Raw genomic sequence first — 18,968 nt, forward strand, 5'->3', positions numbered from 1 at the left:
CGTTTTCTCTGAACTCTAGAAGAGTGAAGGCGAGTGGTAACAGAGAGCTTCGTATTTCAATTGAAAATATTTGTGAGATGATTACGGCTCACATGTTATTCAATCGAGTTACAAGTTGTCGTTCGCTTATTTCGATGTGAGTGTCTATTAACAGAGTTTCACTTACCTTAAAAAAACCTTTAAGTGGTGTCAAAATAGAAAATGCCTTTTTGTTTTCAGACGCTGCGTGCGAAGCAGGAGCCAAAGTATATGAGGCAGTTAATGAGTTAATCAAGAAGCTTCCCGCCGAACATTCTGAAACCCTGAATCGGGAGTCAGACTGGGTTCCCGGAGTAACGCTGACAACCATGACGCTCACGGGCCTTGAGAACTGCGAAATTTTGGGACCCGTTCAGTCCTACTGCAGAGGAAATGACGACCTGACATTGGTATTTATTCTTTCTTACCTGTAGTCGCAGCTGTGAGCTGTACTCTATGTGGTCGTTCCAGAGATTAATGCTCCTGCGGCGAAGCCTGATATCTTCACTTCCATTTGCTTATCAATATACAGAGTGTGTCAGCGAACACTTTCAGAAATATTTAAAACTTTCCTACGGCAGATAGTTCAATTCTAGCACATGAGCTAGTCTACTCGAAGAGGCGCAAGTTACTTGCACAAAAATGGAAGTGCATAAAAGAATAATTCACAAAAATTAACTAAATAATTTTTTACCTAAGTACCATATAGCACATGTTGCAATTAAGAATTCTAGCGGCTGTGATTGCAAGTCATATCTACTGGAAAAGAATTACGTGGATTAGACCATTTACGACGTTTGCACCGTCAAACTGGCGGTAAAATTGCACTGTTGTTTCACTTACTTTCTTAAAAAAACGTCTTTTTAGGCATTGAAGCACAAAAGTAACGGGAACGCCAATGCATTTCTCCACAAAGTTCGGGCATTAGTATCTCGAAGATGGTGTCATTCAGAGAATTATGTTCCGAGTGGATCAGACTTGCGAACTCTCGGGCTAGTTTTTGTATATTGCAATACGTGTTACATAAGGTAATTAGTTAAAATGATAATTAGTGCACTTTTGGCAATCAGCCGATTAGGCATTTCATTTTTTTGCGCAAGTAATGTCAGCCTCTTCGAGTACACCAGCTCATGGACTAGAATTGTGCTATCTGCGACAGGCAATTGTTGAAAATTTTTGAAAGTGTTTTCAGAAACACCCCGCATATTGTTCTCCCACTGGACTGAAGCATTCAGGTTTCCAGCTCTGTTGAACCGAAGGCTGTGATAAAATTCTGATGTTTGTCTAGGGAAATCGATGAAATCATTTATTGGGCAAGCTGGCGTGAGAGCAAAGCACAAAATACTATATTGAAGATGAACAGCGCGACATTCCCACAGATCAACACTACTTCCGCGTTTTCTTTTTGAGATTTCTTGCGTTTGCTTTTATTATTTTGTTATTTTCAGGTATAATTTTCAGTGTTACTAGGAATCAGCTAGCGCAAGACAGGAGCAGTTGGAGATCGATGGGAGAGGCCTTCGTCGTGCAGTAGACATAAACATAGGCGGATGACGATTGTTATATTTCGTTATTGCGAAATCTGAATCACAATACTTACGTGTCAAACTTTCTGCTGCATGTTTGGTAGCACTGGTTATATAACCCGGGCAAAACATAACCTTTTAGAACATAACGGTGGCTTGATGTTCAAGAATTCATCCAACATCATCCACACCACAAGAAAAATAAAAAAGAAAAGCTCGCCATCCCGGCGCTCGGGAAGTGAATGTCCAGCGAAGCTTTTCAAAATCACACTACAACGGCTGAGGGGGGTACGCAATGCATTATGGCTTTAGGATAATTGTAGTAGTGCTATTTTAGAGTAATAGTAGGAATGGGAGTAATGCTAATTTTGACATCACGCCGCCGCCCATATTGGTGCTGCAACAACATTGCAATGAGTAGCTACGCTGGTTATTTTGTATACTAAAGGCTACGGGCGTCATACTCCACGTCGCAAGCTGGCGTCGTGCGGCAGCTTGCTCAACCTTATCACCAATTAGGCGGTTCGGATGCTTGTGTTGAGCTTGTTTTTTTTTTTATTGAAATGTATGCTGTTCTGTATGTTGTATGCATGATTTCAGAGTATGTAAGCACTGTTCTTTTCACTTTGCTGAGTGCTTGTAGCGTCTGCCTTGCGGGGGTATGAGCTATTGCATTTTTTAATTGCTTACGGGGGTATGAGCCATTGCTTACGGGGGTATGGGCCATTGAAGATAATAGGTTTCTGTCGACGGACGCAAAAAAATCCCTGGGTTCCTAGCCATATACAGCTTCACTGTAATAAAGGCCAAATTCATTCGTTTAGTGCATACTCAGTTCTGGCGATCTAAATGCTTAACCCAGACAATGAAACTTTGCAGGTTGAGCTACATTGCACGCCACTCTCAAACACCATCAACTGGAGTATGTGCAACGGTCGCAACGGGACCCTGGTGACAACCATTCGCTATGCCAGGATGAGCGTGGAGTTTTTTACTGAACACGTGGCCAACAGCTCGGATGTCAGGCTTGTATCAGCGGGAACAGTGGCGCCCTCTGAGCTGACCGGCGTTTCTCTGACTATGACAGGCGGCAGCAAGTTTCTTAACAATGCCGCCTCCATACTGGTTGCGTCTTTCTCGGAGGCAGTTCGGGAAATGTGGCTTGGTACCCTTCCTGGGTTTGTTCTGGACGTACTTCACGACATCAAACGCAAGCGGCATGGCTCGTGAATTTAAACACGGTGAATAAATAAACGCCTAAACAGCTGCTATGTATTGTCATTCACATGTCTGTAATTCGCTAGATAGCGCTCACAGAGTACAAAATACGCCATAGGAGGGAGTATACGAGCCAAGCGCCAAATTTCTGACCAAAATAAAACGACAATGCTAGAATATGCATACAGTGCTAAGCTGAACATGTACAGAGACAATAATCGCGGTAAAAAACGGACAGCTCAAACTTCATACTGCCCTTACCGATAACGACTTAGATTATTTTGACATCAGGCATGCCTGTGATTACACAGTAGAAGAAACAGTGCTCTCATGTGATATGGTTCAGTAACATTACCTCCGTACTTTTCTTTTTTTTATGCACTCTCCCTCATGTGTTATCTCTGCGAATACAATCTGTTCGAACTCAGCGCTGTCCGGGTGGCTCCTTGTTTCTTGTCTTTTTCTATTCACAATAAAGATATTCAGAATGAACCAACAATAAGCCCAAACGTTTATCTTAGGAAATGAACACATTTTTATATTTCCGCCCAGAAAAAAAAAGGGATTACGCGTTTTTTTTTTTTGCATGGGAAAACAATACTGAAATAACTAAATCTGCTTAGAGCTTTAGTCAGAATTCTATTGTTACACATTAAACTTCAACAGCACCTATTACTTTAGAGAACGGCACCATTCGATTATAAAAAAAAAACTCGGCCGAACCCATCTCACGCTGACTGTCGAGGGTGACGCGTTAGCATTGAATCAAAAAAGCGAAGCCACACATTGTGACCGTCGAAACGAGTTATGTATGAGGCGTATACTGCAGCATGATGTCTCTTTCGCGCTTCTCTAATAAAGCCCCTATACCTTCGGAAAAGTACCGCCATCTCCTCTCTCCTCCGCCGTCTCCTCTCCTAAACCGCTTGTTTTTTTTTTTCTTTACTTTTTGCTTGCGAAAGAAAGTCAACGGTGGCACCCCCTCGTAAGTTTCCATTGAAGCTTTCAGGCCGGGCGCGCGCCGCTGCCGCCGCTAGTGACGGCGGCTAGTGACGGCGGTATAGGGGCTTTACTTTCGAAGGTATAGGGGCTCTATAGCGCCTTCACCGTGAAGCCTGCGCTTGAACTCCGAAATGCATGGCGCGTCCATGTGCGCGAATGCTGAGAATCGCGTCATGCGCCAACGGGGCTCCTCTCACACACTTTTTTTCTGCTCACGCTGCGACATCTAGTGACACTGCCAAGATGAGCACGCGTGGCCTCAGAGACGAGATGCGTGGAGCGCCATAGCATATGAACAGTGGAAATTGTTCCCTCGCTTGTCGCACACCGAGTGGCACATATACTCCGTGACCCAAGTTGGCGAGCGGATCGTTGAAGAGCCGCACGTATACCTAGCGCATTCATGGCGCAGCTCGTGAAAAATGGCACATACCCAGTGTATTTGTATCACAGTCTGCCAGTGCGTCGGGCTGCTGTCCTTGAGGAACCCTTGTTACCTGACTACAATTGCGCTCAGCATCAGAGAAATTTAAGTGATCTTTTTCGTCAGCGTTACCCAAGTTGGCGTCCCAGCAGTTCATTGAAGAACGGCACACAGCTGATGGACCATACACAGTGATCCAAGCTAGCATCAAAAAGGCTCATTGAAGACCAGCACAGACCGAGCGGCATATGCGCAGTGCTCCAAGTCGGCGTCAAAAGTGCCTCCGAACAGTGGAGCACCCAGTACCGCCCATAAAGTTGCCCATGTCGGCGTGAAACAGGTTCGTTGAACAGTAGCTCATATGTACACATTTCCCCACACTCAGTGATCTAAGTTGCCCCGATTGTTCGTTTACAGCCCTGTTACATCAGTACAGCAGAGTAATGCGCTACCCAATCAACCACGGACTACCCAGAGATCCATATACGCTGTAAAACGGTTAGATACATATATACAAACATACAACCATAGCTAGATGGTTGGGCCCCGGTAAGTGCGTAAAGTACCCGAAGTATGCTAACGCATAAAAAGAAAGCAATGGCGCAATTATTACGAGTCTCCAGCGAAGCGATTTAGGCTCGTTCATAAATGCGATTAGCATTGTTATTTTTACATACACAACGTACTTTGCGGGGCATTCTGTCTGTCGATGTCTCTGACTATTTTCCCGTCAACTAGGGTCACTGGGTATTCGATGGTCTAGTGATTATAGCATCGCACTGCTGTTATGAGGGAACCGAGGTGGAAACGAATCATCGGACCAACTTGGGTCACAGGCATATGATATTTCCTATGTCCCGCTCATAAGGTTAACCGTTTTACGCTAGCCTGTGTTTCGGGGAGTGTATCATCATAAGCCGATATTTATGTCCACTGCAGGACGAAGGCCTCTCCCTGCGATCTCCAATTACCCCTGTCTTGCGCTAGATGATCCCAACTTGCGTCTTCAAATTTCTTAACTTCATCACCCCACCTAGTTTTCTGCCGTCCTTGACTGCACTTCCCTTCTCTTGGTACCCATTCTGTAACTCTAATGGTCCACCGGTTATCCATCCTACGCATTACATGGCCTGCCCAGCTGCATTTTTCCTCTTAATGTCAACTAGAATATCGTAAATCTCTGTTTGTTCTCTGATCCGCACCGCTCTCTTCACGTCTCTTAACGTTAAGCCTAACATTTTTCTTTCTATCGCTCTTTGTGCGGCGTGGAGCGTGGCGTGACGTGGAGTGTGGCGTGGAGCAGAGGTAGAACACCCGGATTCTAATCTTGGACTGTATAGCCCCAGGTTAATTGAGTAGCACATCGGGCTGCTCTGCTGATGAAAGAGCGTTCGAAACCATCAGTCGGAACATCTTTGTTCACTGGATATGTGCCGCTGTTCAATGAACCTCTTCAATGCTACCGTGGAGGACCAAGTATACGAGTTACTGGGTCGGCGCCGCTCTTCAGCAAACCTCGCGCCAAAGTTGGCGTTAGTTATATGTGCCCCTCTTCAATAAATCTCTTTGAGGCTCATTTCACTCAGTAGGTTTAGCCTTCTGGGTTTGTGTTGCACTTCTTCACTGAGCCTCTTTGACATACACTCGCGTTACTAGGTATGTGCCACTGTGTTTGCACCACTGGGTGTGCGCCGCTTTAGAATTATTCTTTTTGATGCCAACTTGGTACTCTGGTTATATGCAACAGGATATGTGCCGCTCTTCAATGACCCTCTTTGATACTAAATTGGTTAACTGTGTACCCGCGACTGGGTATTTTATCTCTCCCACCTCTCTGATTAACCTCTTCGGATGTACCGCTTTGTAGAGACGACTCTTCAATGCCAAAAAAATTATAGTTCGTCTGGTGATTGGTGGTATTAATCTCGCTTCACATGTAATCATACAAACTTGTCTGAATGTTATATTCACACAAGCGCCACGAGTGGACTTCGCGGAGGCACCGCTGAAAGACGCCGCATGCTCAGCGGGAGGCAGCAGAGAGGAGACCGGCTGTACACACGTTCCCTATAAAACACATCTCCGCAGAGGCAATAGGATGTCTGACTACATTGATTCATCCCTAATCACATTAACGTCAACATTCATCGTGAGATGGGTTCTGCCGCTACTGAGATTGCTTGTTCAAGTACATCCAAAGAATGCTTGCTAAAGGCAGTATTGTAAATTTTCGGCACTCTCGTTATCACTACATATACAGGGTGTTTCAGCGAACAATTTCAAAAATTCTTAAAGGTTGCTTGTGGCAGATAGCACAATTTTAGTTAATGCGCTGGTCTACTCCAAGAGGCGGACATTAGTTGCACAAGAAATTGAAATGCATAATTGACTAATTACCAAAAATTCACTAATTAAGTTTTTAACTAATTACCTGATGACCCATATTGCAATTCACAAATTGTAGCCGTGGAGTTCGCAAGGCGGATCCACTTGGAACGAATTCTCGGGATGACAGCAGTTTCGAGATAATAATTATCGAACTTTGCGGAGAAATGCATTGCCGTTCCAGTTAGTATCTTAAAAAACGTCGCTTTATGCATTCAAGCACAAAATTAACTGGAACGTCAATGCATTTCTCCTCAAAGTTCGGAATTAATACCTTGAAACTGGTGTCATCCTGAGAATTATTTCCAAGTGGATCTGCCTTGCGAACTCCCCGGCTGCAATTTGTAAATTGCAACATGGGCATCAGGTAATTAGTTAAAAACTGAATTAGTGAATTTTTGGTAATTATTAGATTATGCATTTCAATTTCTTGTGCAAGTAATGTCCGCCTCTTCAAGTAGACCAGCGCAATTAACTAAAATTCTGCTATCTGCCACAGGCAACCTTTAAGAATTTTGGAAAGTGTTCGCTGAAACACCCTGTATATGCAATAACCAATGCCGAGAGACATGCTCTTCCTGCCCATCTCTAGCCTTTCTCCTTATATAGGTTTAGCAAACAACGTGGACTTGTTTCGCGATTTGCACAGTGCGCACGTAACAAACAGATTTGATTTGTGGCCCATGGTTTGGTTAAATAATTGTTTAGCGTTCCCGTTTCTGGGTTAATATCAAGCCACAACTTTATGTAACAAACCGTGAAATAGTTTTCGATGTCGCACGGTAGATGCCAAGACTTGTCTATATTACAAGGTGTTATCACTGCTGTGGGTACTTTAACTTTGAAGCACAGTTTTATGTGTTTCCAAACACAGCCAAATAACGCCAATGCGTAAACTACACCCAGCTAGCAGCGGCGGTGCAGAATTACCACACCGAGAATTTGGCCACCCGCTAAGCAACCCGCCATAGTGGCTTAGTGGCTATGACATCGTGCTGCTAAGCACGATGTCATAGCGGGATGGAATCCCGGCGAAGGCAGGCCGCATGTTGATGTGGGAGAAATGCAAAAACGATCGTGTACCGTGCATTGGCGGAGGTTAAACTACCCCAGGCGCTCAAAATTATCCGGAGTCCCGCACTATATAAAGCGTGCCTCAAAATGCGATCGTGGTTTTGGCACGTAAAGCCACATATATTCGTTTATTTTAACTTATAGAGACCACTCCTGCAAAAATAAGGGCACACCAACGGGCAGTCATCAGCATAGAGCTATATACAATAAATACTTCAGGGAACTCTGGCCCTATGATCTACAGTAGCTGCATCCAGGGTCGTTCAGGCAGCATTGGAATGATGTGTGATATAGGAATTTGCCTAAACTTGGTCCTTCTGGCTTCAAATGACTTCGAGAACTCTTCAGTCCTGTGAATCACATAATTAAGTAAACAAAAGCTACTGATAACTTTGAGGCCATAAAGCCATTACGCAGAAAAGGTCGTAAAGGTCGTAAGATTCGGCTTATAGATGGTTGCGCTATATGGAGCTTCGATTAAGCTGAAATAATTATCTTCTACTACAGCTATATGCTACCCTGTGATATCCATTTTCAAATAGTCGAATCAGCGCTCTCTGCGGTTTTGTTGCGATTGTTCATGAGCTCAGCTCGCGAACGCGATCCTGGGTAATTTTGCTATGTATGCGCTGATGTCGTCAACGGCAACAATGAAGTTTTAAAAGCCACTTGGACAAATTCAACGTGTCCACTTAGTTTTTCTTGTACAACAAAGACGGCTCCAGTGCGTTTGAAGTAACCGCGATTTAAATCCGCCGTTCATTCGCAATTTCTTGTTTTATACTTAGATGTCAGCACTTGTTCAGCGCCTCAAAGACCGCGTTGATTCAATTCATCTTCGTGTTCTACAACATTGATGGCAGCCATTTCGTCAGCGCTGGACGGGCATGCTTATTGTGGTCGTAGTTTTGGGCTACATAAAGGTAGTGTTTTGTAGCGCCCACAAAACACCATCGTTTTGAACTCGTGCATTTCTTTGCGCCTTTTGGTAGATTTAAAGCAAACGGGATTCTTTCTTTTTGTAGCGTTAGCTACACTGGCCTAGCCAAGCCCGTTTCGCGCGGCACATCAAGAGCCGTGCTGCGCATGCGCAAGGATCAGTGATGTACACACGGCTTGCGCACCGGAGCCACCGGAGCCGGCACATCTCGCGTACTCCGCCGCCGCCGCGCGCGACTCACCGCCGCCGGTCTGCGCATTCCAGAGGAGTGACGTCGTAGCCGTGGTAGACGCACTGGCGCCGGCGCGCGCTCGCTGTGCAGTCGCCGTCTGACACTGCGCTGGAGCCGCTGCGCTTCTGACTGGCGTTTGCCAGTGTGGTATAGCCATGGAGAAGGAGAGCGCAAATGCTGCTCAACAGCGCAGAAGAACGGAGTAGCTTGACTCATCGGATCCCGAAGTAGTTGCCTGGCAATTAGCGGTTGAGCGTAGGAGGAATGAACAGAAGAAGGCTATATACATGTGCCACATAATACGTATACCGCGTGTGTGTCATTGGAGCAGCAGTAAGCATGACAATCAAGCTAATCCTTGACAATCTAGACAACCAGGAAAGCTAAGAATAATCAACTGAACCTTTGCTAACGCTACGTATATCCTGGCATAGCCGAGCTAAGCCACTGCAACTTTTTTTTTCTAGAAGTTTGCATTATGGAATAAAGTTTTCTATTCTTTTGTGCAAACCTTCGTTTTGCTCAGATGAACATACTGGTGCCTTACTTCCACAGCATGCAACGCAGCTTTTCCGTTCATGGAACCGTATCGTCACTATAAACAGCAGACAGATAAAATCGCCGACATGTTCGCCAAGCCAGAAAACTAGAAAGTTATTACAACATGCAATATACAGGAGGAGGTCCCGGAGTGTATACGTCCTGTATATGGTATACTGTATGGTACAGTGTATGGTAACACTGTATACTGATATTACTGGCTTTAAATACTTGTTTGGCGTTCATGTAGTATAGCTAAAAGTTATTATTTTGATTGCTCTATTCTAGACGATTTATAGTGGCGCGAGATGTATAGTACTGCATGTATTACCTCGTGTAATGATACAGTAGTTGATATGTGAATAAATAAATGAATAATAAGCATGATATAAAATCTGTAGCATTTACCAATGAAAATGCAAATGCATAAATTATGCGGCATGCAGAAAAAAATTTATGTAATACTGGGTCGGTTCAAAAGGAACTTTTTAGATAGTGTAATAAATGAAAGTAGTGTCATTGTTTTTAAAAGAAATGGTAGCGAGTTCGATAATAAAAAAAGCTCTGAAATGAACAGATTACTTGTCTTAGTTGGTTCGGACTTTGGATAAGGTGAGATTCCTGTTAAGAGCAAAGAAGACGGAATGAAAGAAAAGGGGAATCGATTGTTGATATGCTTATATAGCCAGATATCAAAATTATATTTATTTCTGTCGGACACTGTACTAATATTACTTGCTTTAAATAGTTGACTGGCGTTTATCTAGTATAAGCTAAATGTTATTATTTTCATTGCCCTATTCTGGATGATTTGTAGTAGCTCAAGATGAGTACTGTATGTATTACCCCATGTATTTATACAGTAGTTGATATGTGAATAAATGCGTGCATAATACAATAATAAGAGAATACAACGTGAAAAAAAGGACTGAGCTCTAACGAGGATGCGTATACCATAGGACATCTTTTTTACGTATGAAATGTGGGGATGAAATTTTAATTCTCCATCTAGGCTGGACGCCCGAACACATGCAGTCATCGCTAGCCTGGACCGAGTACTGTGGCATGCAAATGGAAGGAACAGTAAATATACATTTACCGAAATAAACCCTTGCGTACGCACACTCGCTGTCAGGCGCAAATGGAAGCTAGTTGGGTGAATATGTTTTCCCTAGAATAGCAGTGTCGTGGCCAATTGTATCGCACTTCTTGCAATGTCCCGGCTACTGCACGGATAACTTTCTGCCATTTAGTAATTCAGCTAACAGTTCAGACGCTTGCGGCCGAAAAGGCGGCTCTTCCCCGTGCAGTGTTCCACATCTGCTCGCATCGGTGCATAGCGAATGATATCAAAAAAGATCTGCATAAGCGAGTACATTAGAGCGGCCTTTTCCTGCGGCATACGCGTGTGTGAGTGAAACACGTTCTCAAGCGGGATCAATAGACATAGCGGCTGGGCTATTCCTATCTTGCCTTCTGATTCAGGGCTATTTATTTTTGCATAAATGTAGTGAGTGCATGTGCGGGTTTTACGTGCTAAAACCACGATCTGATTGCGAAACCACTCAGCGGAGGACTCCGGAATAATTTGGACCACCTGGGTTCTTTAACGTGCCCCTAAATCTAAACACTCGAGTGTTTTTGCATTTCGCCCAATCGAAATGCGGCTGCCGCGGCCGGGATTCGATCCCGCGACCTCGTGCTTAGCTGCCCAACACCATAGCCACTAGGCAACCACGGCGGGTCGGCACGAGTCGTTGTTTCTGCCTCTTGCCCTCGGCGTCCCGTCTTCGTGCTGGTAAATAGCTTTTCCTTTGGTAGGATTTACCACAAGATAGATAAATTACGACAATCTACTTGCGCAGTTGCGCGCCTCGCGTCGGGTCAAAGCACTGTGCCGCAGTTCCTTATCAGCTACATTGCTTATCACTGCTCGACTGGGTTTTAGCTTCTTTGAAAGGGTGAACCTCACGTCTCCGTCGCGGACGGCTCGACCTTCAAGATACAGGCGCCTACCACGTTCCACCTTAGTCGCCAAGGTATGCGTTTTCAACTCAATGGCAATATGCCACGGATGGGGCAGGATGTAAGGAATAATGAAGGATCACGGGGCGCTACCCTGGTGTGTAGGTGTCAAAGTTACGGCAAATGTGTTTTTCTGCTGTTGCAAAGGTATATATTTAGGCTGAGATAAAAACATTTATTGTCAATGTCTTGTGCACGTGAAGACGTCTACGAAACAGCGGCTGCACTGATCTCCCTGATTTATTTACTCAGGACGGTAATGGGGTACTTTATGAACCGAACGACATGTCCTGCTTGTATGCATCCACTGACTACACTTGCGTTCTCTCAGCAACCTTGTTTTTATTATAATATCAAAGATGGTCGTTCATGCGCTATTCAGCTACGTAAATTGCACAAGTTCACTTTGCTTTCTTGATCTCATATAAATATTATCTACAAACTTTGATGTATTGCATACTGCTGTCTTGTAGCCACATAACGTTATACATTTTCTATCTCGATACAATGCTTGTTGCGTTGTTGAATTGAATTCTGGGGTTTTACGTGCCACAACGATTCGATTGTGAAGCCGTAGTCGGGGACTCCGGATTCATTTCGATCCCTCAGGGTATACTTAACGTGTCCCCAATGCACGTGACACTGGCGTTTTTGCATTTGAATTGCAAAAACCAGCGAAATGCGGCCGCCGAGGCTGGTATTTGATCCCGTGACCTGGTGCTGAGCAGCGAACCACCATAGCCGCTAAGCCACCGCGGCGGGTTGGTTCCATTGTTGTTGGCTTGTGGATTTTTTTTTTGCTATTCTCCTCCTTTTATCGCCAGATGTTGAGACTTGTAATATACACAGACTCTACATGTTGTGTACTGATTCATTTTCGTCAATCAGTCCTGGTGTTGAAGAGCGGCCTCTTCCGGCCCCAAGAGTATATATATATATATATATATATATATATATATATATATATGCCAGTTGTAATCAAGATCCCCAGTTCTGTGTTGTTTCGTGACGGCAATACAGGGCTATTGCCGACACCGCCTTGTAGCTATGTTGCCTAGCGATAGCACTCACACAGCAACATGACATTGGCGACGCAGATGGGATCCGAATGAGACTGCCGCAACGGGAAGCTAGCTCCTTCCAGTACGTACTCGTCCACAATGACGTCCGCCACAACGCAGGGGCTCGAGCCTTTCGACATCGCTCAACCTGAAGAGTGAGCGGGAGGACTATGCAGAACGTTTCCTGTTCTTCCTCGAGGCGCAGGGCGTTACGGATGCCAGCAAAAAGAGATCGACATTGCTCAGCCGCTGCGGTCCCACCACATTTCAATTAGCCAGGGCGCTCGTGGCACCGGCCCAGCTGAAGGATACACCGTTCGAAATAATCCTCGCCGTTCTGCGCGACCACCTAGCGCCGAAACCACCGGAGCTTGCCAGACGATATAAATTCCATCGCCGCGACCAGGCACCAAGTGAGTCTGCCACCGCCTACCTCGCAGCTCTTCGAACGACGGCACAGCACTGCAACTTCAATGACCTCGACACCGTGCTACGGGACTGATTCGTGTTCGGACTGCAGAACGACACGGTAAAGCGGCGACTACTGGCGAAAAAAGAGGTGTCTTTCACCGGTGCTGTCGAGGAAACAGTTGAGGTCATTGCCCGGGAAGTCAGCCTGCCCTCGTTTCAAACCACTAACACGTCGCGTTTCGAGCCCGTGCGCCAAGGCACGACGACTGGCGATGATGGCGAGCAAGACATCGCCGAAGATGCTCTTCGGTTACTTGCGAGCCCCACTCAGCGACGGGACACCGAGAGGTTGGTGGGCGGCCCCTGCGCCAGCTGTGGAGGCCCGCATGAGCGCCACCTGTGTCGGTTCCGGGGTGCCCAGTGCAGGGAATGTGGAAAAGCCGGGCACATTGCTAAGGTCTGCCGGTCCCGGAGACAGCTTAGCTCACGTCGAAATGCCAGAGACCAAGCCCGGACGCAATAATTCAGGACAACTCCTCACACAAACATATCATACTGCGACGACTTGGCAGTTACTGCGATCAACGAAGTGTCTAAACCCGCCAAGAGGAAGATACATGTGAGTGTAAAAATCGAAGGCACACAGTGTCAGATGGAGCTGGATTCGGGATCAACCTTTTCTATTATCTCCGACGCCCCAGCGAGACACATTTTTCCAATGGGCCGTGTCCAAAACCTACAGCCACTTGACGTTATCATGAGGGACTATCAAGCCAACTGTATCGCTGTACGTGGAGTTGGTACCGTCCGAGTGCAGTTCAACGATTTTGACGGCCCATTGCACCTGGTCAAGGGCGAGAGCCAAAGTCTTCTCGGGCTGTATTGGTTTCCGGCACTCGGTATCAATATCACGGGAGGTCAACGCATCGATCAGCAACCATCCTCATTTGATAACATATTCCGGGACTTTGCCTCTGTGTTCGACGGCACGCTGGGCTGCTACAAGGGCCGCCCGTGCAGTTTGCACTTAACCCTGAGATTGTGTCTATCCGCCTGAAAGCAAGAAGGGCACTGCGACCAAAAATCGACGCCGAACTGGACAAACTGATACAACAGAGAATCCTAGAGCCGGTTGACCACGCTCGTTGGGAAACTTAGGGAGCCTACATGCACCGCCGTTTTAAAACGGCGTTGCATGTAGGCTCCCTAGGGAAACCCGTATTGTTACGCCACTGAAGACAAATGGGGACGTCCGCATCTGTGCAGACTACAAGTGCACCATCAACACAGCCTTGCAGCAGCACTCGTATCCGGTACCAGCTGTCAACCACCGGCTGGCATCCCTCTCTGGTGGAACTCTCTTTGCGAAGCTAGACTTAGCACACTGCAGGCCTACCAACAGCTCCCAGTGACTGATGAATCAGCAGAGGCGCAGAGCATTGTGACGCATCAGTGTGCTATTCGCGTTCGACGGTTAGAATTCGGTGTCAACGTCGCACCTGGCATCTTCCAGAGTTTAATGGGGAACCTACTGCGCGGACTACCAGGCGTCATTCCATATTTTTATGATGTCCTCATTTCAGGTGCATCACACCAGGAATTGCTTAATCGCCTTCGAGAGGTCCTTCAGCGGTTCCAAAATGCAGGGCTTAAGGTCAAGGAGGAGAAATGCCAGCTAGGAGTGACGCAAGTGGAATTTTTGGGTTTCCGAGTCGATGCTGAGGGAATCCACCCCACACTGGCCAAGACGCAAGCCATCCTTAATGCACCGCGATCGTTGAACAGAGCCGAGCTACAGGCGTTCCTGGGTCTTTTCAATTTCTATCATGCATTCCTTCCTCGCAAGGCCACTGTCGCTGAACCCCTGCACCGTTTGTTGGACAAGAAGGTCCCCTGGCTGTGGGGAAACCTACAACAAACTGCGTTCAACAATGTGAAGAAGCTACTCGCATCCAACCAGGTGCTGACGCACTTCGACGAGAAGCTGGTAATCCTTGCCTGCGATGCGTCCCCGTACGGAATAGGAGCGGTGTTGAGTCACAAAATGCCGGATGACACGGAAGCACCAATCGCTTGTTATTCAAGAACCTTGTCCTCTATGGAGCGGAATTACGCTCAGATTGATAAGGAGGCACTCGCTGTGGTTGCCGGAGTAAAGAAGTTCCATGACTACGTATTCGGCCGCCCATTTCAGATCCATACAGACCACAAGCCGCTCCTGAGGCTCTTCACATCAGACCGGCAAACGCCACAGATGCTTTCACCGCGAATGTTGCGTTGGTCCATTTTTCTGAATGGATACCAGCATACTCTCCACCACCGACCAGAAAAACAGGCCACGCAAATGGCCTCAGCGGACTGCCCCAAGCGGACCAGTGCCAGGATGGCCCTTCGCCAGCAGAGGTCGTCATGCTTCTGGACGTACATTCCAGAATCTCCAGTTCATGCAGACGATGTGGCGGAGTACTCCGCCAAGGACGCTATCCTCTCCCGCGTCCTCCACTGGGTGTGGCAAAACTGGAAGAAAGCGTCCACGCGTCTCTATATCAGTAGTTCAAGTTCTAGATTATTAAGGCGAAATACTTATATATCTCATCGTTCTGTCGACCTTCAACGTCCCTGAGCGAAAACCGTGTCATCGACGCCAAACCGTGAACGATGACGACTCGATGTAGTAAGTCACCGATCCGGCATCGTGTCTTACCTATATGCAAACGCTCACGCAACAATTGTGATGATGTGCGGGTCGCCATCCTCATAGTCTTCTATGAATATGCAAACAACGCTCGCGCAACAATTCTGATGCTCGTGTCACCATCGTCATCGTGTTAATTGGGATGGAGTTTTTTTCAGGCACTCGAACCCATGGCCTTCGGCAGAAGTTGTACCCTCGAGCTTATGTGGGAGTCGAACCCACCATCTTTGGCGTTAAGGTGAAGTTAATTAGGGCACAGTTAATTAATATACAGATAATTATGGCACTCGAACCCACGACCTTTCGTGGGAGTCCAACCCACGACCTTTGGTGTCAATCAGGGTGAGGGTAATTAGGGCACAGTTAGTTAAGGCATTATCAATTAAGGCACTCGAACCCGCGACCTTTGGTCGGAAAAAGCAAGGAATAAGAACTAGCAACGCATTCGAATGAGAATGTCAATTAATTTAATGAATATATCTTGAGGTGCAGGCTTTCGCCTTCACCCTCTTTGGCTAATGCTAAGGTGACTCTCAATTTTGACAATCCAACTTCTTTTTTTAAGCGAAGCTTTATATGCCTATGCGAAATCGTATGTGGCTAGGCGAAACCGTCTGTGTTCAGAAAACTACCATCCTCAGCATTGGCTCGAGCGTCGTCGTCTTCTTCTGCAGCTGGCTCGGTGGCGCCCCTCGGGTTGCGCTCGTGCTCGTGCTCGGCGGGCACTGGTGCCACTGCTCTCGCGTTCGTCGTCGTCGCCGTTTTGTTCCGCAGCTGGCTGCGCTGCCTCTCATCATTAAAGCGTAGAATTTAACTTCTCCTCGGTGGTCGTAATTGAGAAGCCGCGTTTACGGGGGTATTAGCCATTGCTTACGGGGATATGAGCCATTCATTGTCTTACGCAACGGAAAGGTTTAATTTGGAAGCTATTCAATTTCGAACAGTCTCAATTGAATGGGCGGCGAATGCTGCTAACCACGACACCGAGCAAACTCGAGACATCGAACGCAAGCGACAACGGCGGACTGCGGGCGTACCGTCAGTGACGTCGTTCTCTCCGTCGCAGTCGAACGTGTGTGTAACTGGTAATACACAGCGCGAGAAGTAACACGAGAGAGAGAGAGAGAGATAAATGGGATGGGAAAGGCAAGGAGGTTAAATTAAACATGTCCGTCAAGTAAGACAATGAATGGCTCGTACCACCGTAAACGCGCCCGGAAGCCAGCTTCCGGCTTCCGGAGAACGCTTCCGGCGTTTTGTACGAAGGATCCCCGATGCTTCGCCCACTCATCACCATTCACTTCGTGGATATGCGGTGTTTTTTTTTCTGTCAATGGACCATTTCACGCTTGGCATAAAAAAAAAAGACGTCCCGCCTGTTCCCTCGCGCCCCGAAGTTATGTTTAAGATATGAAAAATTAATAATAGCTTCGCCATAAGGGCGAAGCAATGCATGCGATAGCGGCACGTGAAAATATTACACTAAGTGTAATCACGTAGCTTTAGTGGCAGTATGAATTGAAGTAAACGTAAGCTAAGTTCAAACAAGATGTTGTGCTAGGGACCCTTGGTTTGAATCCTGCCATTGGACAACTCAATTTATGTTTATTAATTAAAGACTTATTTCTGACCGACTCTACGACCACTTTTCCGTATCGGGTATGTTTCTAACCTGTTTCCCGTGCCGATCCCTGAGGTAGTGCCCAGCCGCGGCAATATAATTGCATCATTTTTAGGTTTGAGCTCTTTTGTTGTTTCGCTCTTAATATTTATCTCTGACAAGATTTATACAGAAGGCATGCGATGTCGGTGTTTTCTGTACATGATATTTGTTAGGAGGCTGCCATTCTGAGAAGTTGGAATCTGCTAGCGCAAGGCAGGGGTAATTGGAGATCGCCGGGAGAGGCCTTCGTCCTGCAGTGGACGTAAATATAGGATGGTGATGATTCTCAGAATTCTGAGGAATAAATTTGTCAATAATGCAAGGCCTGGTATGAGCAAAGTTAGTGGTAGAATGATGTGGGAATGTAACCCGTATATACCGAACGTGATATATCATGGCATGGCATATAGCATACATACGCCTAAATATATGGGGAACCTCGCGGCGACGCCAACGGCGACGAATCCGCTTGTGGTGTCCATATGTGGCAGGTGTATCTGCACCATGGCGATGCCCTCTGCGCCGATCGCCGGTCAGTCGTTCGTGGTCCCTTCCATTATGTGGTGCTCGCTATGCGAACACGTCCGGGTCACCACGTTATTGGGACCGAGGTTAGGTCCACTATAACGATGCGTGAGTCGGCGAGCGAAAGAAAAAGGAACCGTTCAGGCTGGTGGCAGGAGCAGAATCTATATTTTATTCTTCTATTTTTCTAACCTCGCAGCACGCAGCACAAGGAACGAGGGACATGCGCATGCGCCTGAGAGCGCCATAAATGAAAGGCGGCCGATGAATGTGACGATGGCCGCTAGATAAGGCCTGGTATGAGCAACGTTAATGGTAGAATGATGTGGGAGTCTAAACCGTATATACCGCATGTGAAATACCATGGCATGGCATATAGCATACATGCACCTAAAATATAATAACCTCGCGACGACACCAACGGCGACGAATTCGCTTGCAATTTCCACATAATTGCTATCGCAATAATAACACACGCAGTTGCAAGTTTGTGCTGCAGATAAAAAAACAACGTCTCCTCTACTTAACATAGATGCGTGCTTATCGGTGATGGAGACTTTGTGCCCTGTCGCCTGTGCTTCTGTAAATAGAACTGTCGCGACATTGGTTTGGCCCGAAGCACTTCATTATCAGCCCCTCTGCTTAGATGGACTACATGTGGGGCTTCTGTCGGAGTGACACACATTCTGTGCAAACACTACAGAGCGGAAGATTAAGTTCACCGGCGGTTGTTTTAAGGTATGAAGGTGTCAAGTGAGTAGGCCGCAGCACAATTTGGACAGTATTGACAGGTAAGCTGGATGAAAATAATTATGCTTTTCTAATGAAATATCTGTATCCATGTTTATTTAAGCCTTCATCACTTCGCACGTTGCCGTGTGCCATGAGATTATCTCCGCTTCATTTACAATTGAAATATAGCTCTATAATGTATATATGTCATGAAAATGAAACTCAAGCATGCATTCAGTTAGGAGCAGGAAGCCTGGTGTCCAACAATTTATTTTTATATCAACGGCGCCCACGATACGCTAGAAGTTATTTGCTAATTTTTCTTTGTTGTTCGCTGAAATGTCCTCACCTCACTTCTCTTTGATCGCTTCTGTAGATCTAATAACCATTCCGAGGATTATTCGCTAGGAATAGTCGCCCACCATACATGCCCTGGTGCATCTACCTAGTTGCGTTAGTGTCAATTGCGGCACATACCCAGTGGTCCAATTGAACAA

General features: G+C 46.4%; 1 protein-coding gene across 1 annotated transcript; it reads left to right on the top strand.

The window, feature by feature from the left end:
- Positions 1–222: 222 nt before the first annotated feature.
- LOC119459589 (uncharacterized) lies at positions 223–3,195 on the top strand. Its single transcript, XM_037721296.2, has 2 exons — positions 223–428; positions 2,424–3,195. The coding sequence occupies exons 1-2, from the start codon at positions 348–350 to the stop codon at positions 2,772–2,774; spliced, it is 432 nt and encodes a 143-aa protein (XP_037577224.1). The 5' UTR covers positions 223–347; the 3' UTR covers positions 2,775–3,195.
- The last annotated feature ends 15,773 nt before the right edge of the window (positions 3,196–18,968 follow it).

Source organism: Dermacentor silvarum, chromosome 7 (genome assembly GCF_013339745.2).
Source record: "Dermacentor silvarum isolate Dsil-2018 chromosome 7, BIME_Dsil_1.4, whole genome shotgun sequence".
NCBI classification, from domain to species: Eukaryota; Metazoa; Arthropoda; class Arachnida; order Ixodida; family Ixodidae; genus Dermacentor; species Dermacentor silvarum.